General features: G+C 47.6%; 2 protein-coding genes across 2 annotated transcripts in view; one reads left to right on the forward strand and one right to left on the reverse strand.

The window, feature by feature from the left end:
* The first annotated feature begins 4,049 nt into the window (after positions 1–4,049).
* Positions 4,050–6,062, forward strand: nkx6-1 (NK6 homeobox 1). The gene is made up of 3 exons (XM_004084177.4): positions 4,050–4,982; positions 5,092–5,264; positions 5,602–6,062. Exons 1-3 carry the CDS (start codon positions 4,169–4,171, stop codon positions 5,857–5,859), a joined length of 1,245 nt encoding a protein of 414 aa, XP_004084225.3. The 5' UTR covers positions 4,050–4,168; the 3' UTR covers positions 5,860–6,062.
* A 2,472-nt stretch (positions 6,063–8,534) lies between these two features.
* The window catches only part of LOC111948358 (transcription factor SPT20 homolog), a 33,831-nt gene continuing 31,423 nt past the window's right edge, over positions 8,535–10,942 (reverse strand). Inside the window, exons 2-5 of the mRNA XM_023961106.1 lie at positions 9,495–9,502; positions 9,321–9,387; positions 9,164–9,267; positions 8,535–9,002 (exon numbers count right to left, since the gene is read on the reverse strand). Of these exons, the coding sequence (XP_023816874.1) occupies positions 8,642–9,002; positions 9,164–9,267; positions 9,321–9,387; positions 9,495–9,502 (540 nt within the window). The 3' untranslated portion in view covers positions 8,535–8,641. The remainder of the gene's footprint in view (positions 9,003–9,163; positions 9,268–9,320; positions 9,388–9,494; positions 9,503–10,942) is intronic.

The raw sequence follows: 10,942 nt of genomic DNA on the forward strand, positions 1-10,942 counted from the left end.
CCCTGAGGTCCTCAGAGTACGAGATGGTTCATATGGCACTAACATGTCAGAGATGTACTTTGGTGCTCGGCCATGGAGAGACTTGTACACAAGCAGAGCTGCTTTGAAGTCTATTCTTTGAGGTACAGGGAGCCAGTGCAAAGACCTGAGCACAGGACTAATGTGATCATACTTCCTGGTTCTGGTCAGGACCTGAGCAGCAGCATTCTGGATGTACTGAAGCTGTTTTACAGCTCGTTTGGAGAGGCCGGTGAGCAGGCCGTTACAGTAGTCTAACCTACTGGAGACAAATGCATGAATAAGTATCTCCAGGTCTGGCTTTGACACTATGTTTTTGATTTTGGCAATGTTTTTCAGGTGGTAAAATGCCGCTGATGTTACTGACTTGATATGGCTGTTAAAGTTCAGGTCAGAGTCCATGATTACCCCTAGATTTCTGACTTGATTTGAGGGTTTAAGAGACAGAGAATGAAGGTAGCTGCTGAGACTTTCTCTTTGTTTCTGTGGGCCAAAAATAATAACTTCGGTCTTGTTTGAATTTAGCTGGAGAAAGTTGTTCTGCATCCACGCACTGATCTGTTGGAGGCAGTGGCTGAGTGAATCCACCGGCCCATATTCACCTGTTGTCAGTGACACATAGATCTGAGTATCATCTGCATAGTTGTGATAAGATATGTTATTACTGCGTATTAACTGCCCTAGTGGCAGCATGTAGAGGTTGAACAGAAGGGGTCCCAGGATCGATCCCTGGGGCACACCACAAGTCAAGGCCATGTAGTCTGAGACACAACTCCCAATTTCAACAAAATATTTCCTGTCTTCCAGATAAGACTTGAGCCAACTTAGGGCAGATCCAGAGATGCCAACCCAGTCTTGGAGTCTTTGCAAAAGGATCCCATGATCAACAGTATCAAAGGCAGCACTCAGGTCTAGCAGGATTAAGACAGAGACTTTGCCATCATCAGTGTTCAGGCGGATGTCGTTGGTTACCTTGATAAGAGCAGTTTCTGTGCTATGATGGGGTCTAAAACCTGACTGGAAAACATCAAATGAATTGTTTAATAAGAGAAAATCAGTGAGCTGTTGGTAGACAACTTTTTCAAGGACTTTTCCTAAAAATGGCAGATTAGAGATAGGTCTGTAATTATTCAGTACAGTGGGATCAAGACCGCTTTTCTTCAGGAGAGGTTTAATGACTGCAGTTTTTAAGGCCTCTGGAAATATTCCAGATTGAAGAGACATGTTAACTATTTGAGTAATTGATGGCAACACACTGTTCAGGACAGACTTTAGAAATCTAGTGGGTAACACATCAAGGCAGCATGTAGACGAGCTCAGACGGGTGATGGTCTCTTGGACAGTTTGGTCAGTGACAGGTACAAAGTGAGTCAGCTTAGAGTGAGTAGGTGGCCGTTCGATAGTTATATGTGTTGTGGAGTTGATGGCTTTTTTAATGCCCTGAACCTTGTCATTGAAAAATACAGCAAACTCATTACATTTAGGTGTGCAAACCAGTTCTATTGGTAGCTGGGTTGGAGGGTTAGTTAATCTGTTAACTGTTGTGAACAGGACACGAGAGTTGCTGCTGCAACTTCCAATGATTTCAGAGAAGTACCTTTCCCTTGTTCTGCATAAGATCTGGTTATAAGCGTACAACTCCCCCTTATACATTCCATAATGAACCTGGAGTTTTGACTTGCGCCACTTTCGCTCAGCTCTGCGGCACTGTTGTTTCTGTGCCCTGACTAGATCATCGTTCCTCCAGGGAGCTTTCTGTCTATGTTTTCTCAACTTAACCTTCATAGGGGCAATGGCATCCAGAACATTCAAGATGCTAGAAGTAACAGAATTCAGCATTTCATCAACATTGGCACCAGAGATGTTTTCAGGGTTTATCATTTCTACAAACTGTGCCCTAGTGCTCTCATTTATTTGTCTCCTTTGGACAACTGCAGGGCCAGGCGGTGGTTTGGGAGCAACAGACAGGTCAAAGAATACACAGAAATGATCAGAGAGGGCGACATCAACCACACTGACATTGTAAATATTAACCCCCTTTGTGATGAGCAGGTCCAGAGTGTGGCCTCTGCTGTGGGTGGGGCAGCTCACATGCTGAATTAGATCAAAGGTTTCAAGGACACCATTGAGTTCTTTTGCATTTCTTTCTGTATGTGTGAAGAACCTGTCAGCCGTTTGGACCGTCACGCTCGCCAAACGGCAGGTATGATGTCATCGATTTCATGGGGTGTACACATGGATATCAGTGAGACGTTTATTCATGAGTCCGTCTTCTCAGAATGAAAACTTTGGTTTATTAAATACTTTTTGTGGTAAAAGTTGTTCTGAAGCAATGCATTGTGGTCTATGCTCGCCGATCAGTGGGGATGCATAACGCTGGTTTTTCAGAGACTTCTGGGAAATTTCTAGCGTTCTGTGTTTGGTGCTTGTATACTGGGACAACACTGGGAAACGTGTCGTCATGGTAACGGTGATGTTCTTATGCAGCAGGCGGGCCCTGTCTGATCATAAACCCCCCCCCCCCCCATCTGCATGAAGGCTGCACGTGGACGCGCAGCAGGAGCCCGTCCCGGTTCTGTTCTGAACCCGAAGCGTGGTTCTGTGAGGGGTTCTGTCTGAACAGCAGTGAAGGACACCGCTGTGGACCGGAAGCGCGTGTCTTTGCAGGCCTCGGCCACACGGGGGCGCCGTGACATCGCTGCTGCTTCGTCTTTCACTGCCCGCGAGGGGTCTAGACTGCGCATGCGCACGAGCTTTCGTAGGTGTTGAGGGTCCAGTTTAAGTTCAATGAAGACGGAACCAGATTTCAATGCAGCTCCAGGTTGTAGAGAAACAGATCACCGGCATTAACGATCCCGATCGGTTTCTGGTTCCGGTAAATTTAAAGTAAACAATTCAACCCCTAAAAGTGAAGTCAGGACGTTTGGAACGACGGAACCAGCAGCCGAACTCTGGCGGGAATTCATCCGCTGGTCGGTTCCGTCCCTTTGCCTTAAGACGCCTCTGATGGATGTTTGTGTTTTAACAACAAAAAAGACATTTCTGGCTTTAAAATAATATTTGTAGCTTCTACGGAAACCGGGATTTTTAAAAAGTATTTAAACTAACGACCGTTTTCAACGACATCAAAGAAAAACCGAAAGTGTGGCGGGAATCAGTTTAGTTTATATTATAGTCCACTTATATCAATATAGCTACACATATATCAATATGGATATAGATATCTATACGTGTGTATATATATATATACACATACAAACATATATGGATTTTTTTTTCGTTCATTTTCTTCCGTTTATTCAGTTTCGGGGTCATGCGGCTGCTGGAGCCTATCCCGGCCACTTGTGGAGGAAGGCAGGGGACACCTGGACAGGTAGCCAGTCTGCCGCAGGGTATGGCTATATAGCCTATATCTACCTCTCTCTATATATATATGTGTATAGACTTTAATATATCTTTTCATATATGTATGTGTGTGTATTTTTATCTAACATGATATATACAAACATTTATATATATAAACATATAGATATGTTTATATATAAATACGTATACATTAAAACATGTATATGTACTTATGGCAAAACAAGCTTTTTAGTTATTGTTTTTTTTCAATGTTTATTGGTAAAATAAAATATTTAATTTTATTGTTTGATATTAATCTCCATAAAATATATATTTTTTAATAATAGTGTAGTTAAATAAACTACATGATGGTCGCATTTAATAGGCCTTTTTAAATGAATTCATGTCAAGAATCATGAACTTAATTTACTTACATTATTATTATTATCTTCTTATGTGTTTATTTTATATTTATTATTATTATATTCATTATTATTGTTATAATAATAAATCGTTATATTGATGATGAATATTGTTAAAGAATTCATCCAATAATCTGGATCTTTTCAGCTAAACTTCGTTTGTTTCTTGGATTTTGTTTCTGTCATAAATTCGCTCCTTTCTGCTCCTCAGTTAAAGTTCTAGAATAAAAGGTTCTGGTTCTGTTGGGGTGATCTTCTGTGGATCACGTTTCCGTTGTGAAACTTTCTGGATACATTTTCGGATCAACTTCATCTTTTTCTGTTCGTGGTACCTGACCCCCCCCCCCCTCCTCAAATCAGAACCGGGCCTTGAGCCAATCAGCATGAGCCCTTTCCGCTGGATGGGCAACGTCACGATCCGTCGGTCCAATCCTTCCGCAGACTCTCCCCGCCTCCTCCACCCCCCCAATTCTGCGCGTCCCTCCCTGAAAGTTTGGACCCGCAGCCCGGACTCGTCTTTAGGACCCGGCGCAGGCTGCAGGACGGATCAGAACGCGGCCCGGACCGGAGCCGGACCTGGACCCGGTCTGTCAGCGGAGCCTTTCGGAACCTGCGGGGATGTTCGGCCCGGAGCGCCGGCCGCGGTAGTGTCCCCCCCTCCCGTGATGTTAGCTGTGGGTCCGATGGACGGGTCCCGACAGAGCGCCTTCCTCCTCAGCAGCCCCCCCCTGGCCGCTCTGCACAGCATGGCGGAGATGAAGACCCCCCTGTACCCGGCCTACCCGCTGTCCTCCCCCGGACCCGCCTCCTCCACCTCCCCGGCCACCACCTCCCCGAACCCCGGCGGCATGGCGGCGTCCTCCCCCAGCATCAAGAGCTCCTCCTCGCTGTCGTCCGGCCTCGGCTCCCCCCAGCAGTGCTCCTCCGCCACCCCCCACGGCATCAACGACATCCTCAACCGGCCGTCCGCCGGTGGCGCCGCCGCCCCTGCGGCGGGGATCCTGTCGGGACTGCCCCGGTTCAGCAGCCTCAGCCCTCCGCCCCCCCCCGGACTGTACTTCAGCCCTGGAGCGGCGGCGGTGGCGGTGGCCCGGTACCCAAAGCCGCTGGCGGAGTTGCCGGGCCGAACCCCGATCTTCTGGCCGGGAGTCATGCAGAGTCCGCACTGGCGGGACGCCCGGTTCGCGTGCTCCCCCCGTAAGTGTGCCCCCCTCCCCAGAGAGTAGACGCGGGAATTCCCGGTGTTAGAATGATGTGAGAAATGTGGAGTTCTGTCTGAAAGCGTGCCGGTTCTGTTGGCTTGCAGATCAGAACTCGGTTCTGCTGGACAAGGACGGGAAGCGGAAGCACACGCGGCCCACCTTCTCGGGACAGCAGATCTTCGCGCTGGAAAAGACGTTCGAGCAGACCAAGTACCTCGCGGGGCCCGAGCGCGCGCGCCTGGCGTACTCCCTGGGGATGACGGAGAGCCAGGTGAAGGTGAGCCCCGACACGCGCACACGCCACGAGCACGCAATTAACCAACAACAACAAAATGACCTCGTCAAGATTTTTTTCTAAAAACATCCGCGCGCGCTTTTTAAGCATTATTTAAATAATTAAATGCTCAAATAAAAATGTCAATGATTTACAAATATTGTTTTTTTTAATTTAAACTGAAAGAATTAGTTTATAATTAATACATTTGGTTTATTTTATTTTTTGGGTTTTTTTTTAATTATTGTTTCCTCTCCTCACGCACGTGCGCGTTAAACTGATCCAGATTCTGTTCAGTATAAACGCCTGAGGTTCTGACGCGTGCGTGTGTCCGTGTCAGGTGTGGTTCCAGAACCGGAGGACCAAGTGGCGGAAGAAGCACGCGGCGGAGATGGCCTCGGCCAAGAAGAAGCAGGACTCTGAGACGGAGCGGCTGAAGGGCGCGTCCGAGCACGAGCACGAGCACGAGGACGAGGACGAGGACTACAACAAGCCTCTGGACCCGAACTCGGACGACGAGAAGATCACGCAGCTGCTGAGGAAGCACAAACCGGGGCCCGCGCTGCACGCGCTCACGTCGGAGACAGACAGCTCGTGAGACGCGGGAGTTCTCACTCTTGTTTTTTCACTGACTCCACGGTCCGAACCCGGACCGGTTCCGACACCGAAGCCGCCACTTTCCTGTAAATACGAACTCTGCGGTCCGTGAACGCAGCACGCCTCGGTTCTCGCGTGCGCGGAGGCACGCGCAGCTTCATGTAAAGCACTTTTATTTAATAAAACCCCGAAGTTGATTCTTTTCATGTTTTTGGTTTGTTTTTTTTTAACACAAATCTGTTTCTTTCGGTTCCGATCCAAACGGAACACCGGCGGAGAACCGATCCAGTTTTTCCTGAAAAATGTGATTGTCGGAGTTTTAATTTAAGGCCAGACGGTTCTGGTGGTTCCGCTCTGCGCGCCAGCAGCTTTGCTGGATTGGATCAGTTGTTTAGAACCGGAACACGTTTTTACCAAAACCTGTGAAAATATAAATTGTGCAAAAACAAAATTACTATTTTTTCCTTTAACAGTTTCTGTTTTAGCCTGTTATGGGTTCTAGATGAGGAGCTGAGGGTTCTAGACCCACGGAACCGATTCTGCCGGTTCACCGTGCACGTGAAAGCAAACCGGGAAATGTCCCGGAAGATTTTAACCTGAAACATTTTTCATCCTTGGGCTCAAAGTCACGCGGCGGATGTTCTGATAATATTTGACTCCGACTTCGTTTTTTCCGGAATCCGTTTTTCCTCACAGAGAAGGGGGGTCTAAGGGGGGGGGGCAGTTTAGTTTAGTCGGTTTGTTAGTTCATTTTAGTATTTTCTCTTTTGAATTCCACGAATTTATGATCCTTTTGATTTTATGTTACACTTATTTAATTACCGATAAGAAGCCCATTGAGACGACTGTTGTTGTTTATTTGGGCTTTATAAGTAAAATGGAATTCAATTGAATTAAATTGAAATAAGAGGCAAATGTATTATTATTATTATATTATTATCATTATTATTATGAGTATTATTATTATTATTGTTATTATCATTACTATTATTAATTATTATTTTTATTACAACGGTTATTTTTAGCTCTGTAAGAGTAAAGATGATATTTATGTTCTTTGTTTTTTGTTGATGATCGGAACTAAATTCATCATTTCACACAAAAACATGCCGTTCTTCTGTGAGGAAGGCGCTCGTGCGCCCGGTCACGCGCGCTTAAATGTTTTTTTTTTTTTTTTTTGGTTAGTTAGGGATATTTGTTATTACTTTCCTTTGTCGTGTATTTGATGACCGGTTGAAGGAAATTGTGCGTCCAAAGCTCGGAGCCGCGCGGGTTTGTCCGCGCGCTCTGGAGATCAGATTTCATCCTCGTGAAATCCAAGGAGGAATCTGTGGATTGAGTTCTTCGTGACACATTTTTAAACAAGTAAAACCGAAATCCAAATCCTTTTAAATGTCAGAATTTTACCTCCATTAAATTAATCGTGTTCGCCCCCCCCCGCCCCCCTCCGGCCCGCGCGCTCCCTGTGGATTATGCGGTTTCTGAGTCCAGCAGCCGCGCAAACGAAAGATCTTCCTCATCCTCAGAAAGCAGACTGATTCCAACCTCTGTCTTTTCTGGATCCAAAGTCCTCCTCTTCATCCTCTTCATCCTCACGCAGACACAAGCAGCTGCAGCTGCAGATGAAGGTCGTGAAAGTTCAGGACAGAAGAACAGACTCTGATGTGAGGAGCAGCAGCTTCGTCCTCCCCCACCTCCTCATCTTTTATTTCAATAAACTTCATTAATATCAAAAAGGAATTTTCACACAAAAACAACAAAAAGAATCCAGAGGAAACCTGAAATCCAGATGTGCTTTGATCCGTGTTCCTCAGTTCAGCAGAAGAACTTTCTTTGTTTTTTACTTCAAAATCCAAACAGGCAGAACCTTAAAAAACTCTGGAATCAGCAGAATCTGAGATTCTGATAGCCACAGTCAACCCTCATCATCAAGCCTCCACCTCTGTGCTCCACAGCTGCTGAAACTCTGGCTCACCTCTATTGGTGTCATGAGGTCAGCCGAAGGCCCCCAGAGTTCCAGGCGGTGGGGGGTGGGGTCACATGTTTCTGTGTAGTCGGATAATAAAGAGGATCCGGACTTTACGCCTCCGTCTGCTTCCTCCTGCAGCTTCACACGCTGGTTCTTAAGTTTTTTTTAGATTTTTTGTTTTTTTATTTTTCATGTTTTTTCTCTGTTTTCCCTAATTTTCTCCAGTTCAACTTTAGATCCTCAAAGACTCTGAATGTTCTGTCGCAGATCTCTGAAAATGTGGAGGCTGTTGCTGCTCCACCTGTTTCTGCTCCACCTGTTTCTGCTCCACCTGTTTCTGCTCCACCTGTTGCTGTTCCACCTGTTGCTGCTCCACCTGTTGCTGCTCCACCTGTTGCTGTTCCACCTGTTTCTGCTCCACCTGTTGCTGCTCCACCTGTTTCTGCTCCACCTGTTGCTGCTCCACCTGTTTCTGCTCCACCTGTTTCTGCTCAACCTGTTGCTGCTCCACCTGTTTCTGCTCCACCTGTTTCTGCTCCACCTGTTGCTGCTCCACCTGTTTCTGCTCCACCTGTTTCTGCTCCACCTGTTGCTGCTCCACCTGTTGCTGCTCCACCTGTTTCTGCTCCACCTGTTGCTGCTCCACCTGTTTCTGCTCCACCTGTTTCTGCTCCACCTGTTGCTGCTCCACCTGTTGCTGCTCCACCTGTTTCTGCTCCACCTGTTTCTGCTCCACCTGTTTCTGCTCCACCTGTTTCTGCTCCACCTGTTGCTGCTCCACCTGTTTCTGCTCCACCTGTTGCTGCTCCACCTGTTAATGCTCCACCTGTTTCTGCTCCACCTGTTGCTGCTCCACCTGTTTCTGCTCCACCTGTTTCTGCTCCACCTGTTGCTGCTCCACCTGTTTCTGCTCCACCTGTTTCTGCTCCACCTGTTGCTGCTCCACCTGTTTCTGCTCCACCTGTTTTTGCTCCACCTGTTGCTGCTCCACCTGTTTCTGCTCCACCTGTTTCTGCTCCACCTGTTGCTGCTCCACCTGTTTCTGCTCCACCTGTTTCTGCTCCACCTGTTGCTGCTCCACCTGTTTCTGCTCCACCTGTTTCTGCTCCACCTGTTTCTGCTCCACCTGTTTCTGCTCCACCTGTTTCTGCTCCACCTGTTGCTGCTCCACCTGTTAATGCTCCACCTGTTTCTGCTCCACCTGTTGCTGCTCCACCTGTTTCTGCTCCACCTGTTGCTGCTCCACCTGTTGCTGTTCCACCTGTTTCTGCTCCACCTGTTGCTGTTCCACCTGTTTCTGCTCCACCTGTTGCTGTTCCACCTGTTGCTGCTCCACCTGTTGCGTCTGGTCTCCACCTGTTGTCTCTCTTCTTCCCCCTCCTCCTGCCTGGATCCTCGGCCTCTGAAGAGCTCATGGATGGGCTCTCGGGTGGTGCTGCTCTGCAGCAGATTAGCACAGGAACACGTGTCGGGCGCCCACGCCTCCCACAGACATGAGTGGGGGTGTTATCTCCCGCCTGCAGGCTGCGATAAGGAGTGTCTGGGGACGAGGAGCTGCTCCTGGTCACGGATGAGAGGGAACATTGTTCCGCGGGCGGCAGAACACGTGCAGGTTAATTGTTCTGATGCTGAGGATCATTACCTGGATCCTCTGAGGAGGGGCTCACCTGTCAGCCTGGGGGTGGGATCGAGACGGGAGTCAGCCAGAGTTCCTGGTTCCGGTTTGAGTCCAGAGGACCTGCTTTAACTGGGAACGTTATCCTGAATTAACTCCTTTTACGGTCATCATCCTGCATTTGCAGCTTCCAGCAGTAGGTGGCAGCACCAATTCCTTGTTTTAGCAGGAACTGGCTTAGCATTCGACCACATAACTCCATTCAGGGTCACTGTGTTGCTGGGGCCTATCCCTGCTGTTGTTGGGTGAGTGAGGGGGTTACAGATGAACATCCCAGAACCCCAGCGAGTTGAGTTTTGGTTCTGGTTCCAGATTGGCGCTTACACCTCAGCTGCTTTTTGTTGGAACATGTTCTGGACTCTGCTGGTCCTGGTTCAGGTTTCTGTGCCCTTTAGCTGAATTTATGTGGTTGTTTTGTTTCCTGAATAAAAAATTTGGTTCCTTCTGCTCTGGTCTCCTGTGTTTGGTTCATGTTCCTGCATGAGAACCCACTCCAAGGACAAACAACTCTCATTTCCTCATTAACCCTTGTTCTATCCTAGGCACTTTAACGTTGGGAGTGGGGTCATCTAGACCCACTAGACAGTGCTCTGAACCTTTTTTCTTCAATGATTTGTGATCTTCACTGGTGTCCATGGATTACATGAAATCTTTCCACCTTTATCCACCTTTGTCATGGTAGGGAGAACATGTCAATGGAACGGGGGGGGGGGGGGGGGGTCATCTAAGATAGCACAAGGGTTAATGTTCTGCTCCGATCGTCTTCTGATGTTTTTTACCGATGATGACGCCGTTTTCAGCCTAAATCCAACCTGTGTGTCGCTTTCTATGATATCAGTTCATCAGAAATTCGCCTCTGAGATGTGGGCGGGACTGTTGGCGTGGCTCACCCCCGCCCCCCTTCCTGTCACTGACAGCCAGAGAAAGGAGCCCCCCCCATGTATTTTCTACGTCCCAAACATGATCTTTGTCAAACGGCAAAGAAAACTCAGAAATGCACTTTTAATCTGAAATTCTTTTATAAATGGCTCCTCTCTGCTCCTGCTCCTACACTTGACTGTGAACCCCCCCTCTGGCTCGCCTGGCGCCACCAGCAACCCCCCGCCCCCCAACTCCATCTGGATGAAGCTCGTCTGCTGGACTATTCAAACATGTAGTTGTAGAGTTGGATAAGCTAATTCTCTCTGAGAGTTCTGGTACATCTGTCCGTCCTGGGGGAGGACCCCTCCTTCATGTGGACCCCCCTGAGTTTTTTTGGGAGTTTTTCCTCACAGAGAAGGAGAGTCTGTGGGCAGAGATGTTAGTTTAGTTTAGTCTGTTTCTCTTTTTGAATTCTACGTTTTCATGATTTGATGGTTGTCACCATATGAAGCCATTGAGACGACGGTTGTTGTGACTTTGGACTACATAAATAAAACTGAATAGAACTTCATAAATGTC

Source organism: Oryzias latipes, chromosome 12 (genome assembly GCF_002234675.1).
Source record: "Oryzias latipes chromosome 12, ASM223467v1".
Classification (NCBI taxonomy): domain Eukaryota; kingdom Metazoa; phylum Chordata; class Actinopteri; order Beloniformes; family Adrianichthyidae; genus Oryzias; species Oryzias latipes.

Excerpts from the sequence above, each read along its gene's own strand:
- nkx6-1 (XM_004084177.4), top strand. The coding sequence starts at position 4,169 with ATGAGCCCTTTCCGCTGGATGGGCAACGTCACGATCCGTCGGTCCAAT. Across the intron at positions 4,983-5,091 it reads CCGGTTCGCGTGCTCCCCCC|ATCAGAACTCGGTTCTGCTG; the intron begins GTAAGTGTGCCC and ends GTTGGCTTGCAG. Across the intron at positions 5,265-5,601 it reads TGACGGAGAGCCAGGTGAAG|GTGTGGTTCCAGAACCGGAG; the intron begins GTGAGCCCCGAC and ends TGTCCGTGTCAG.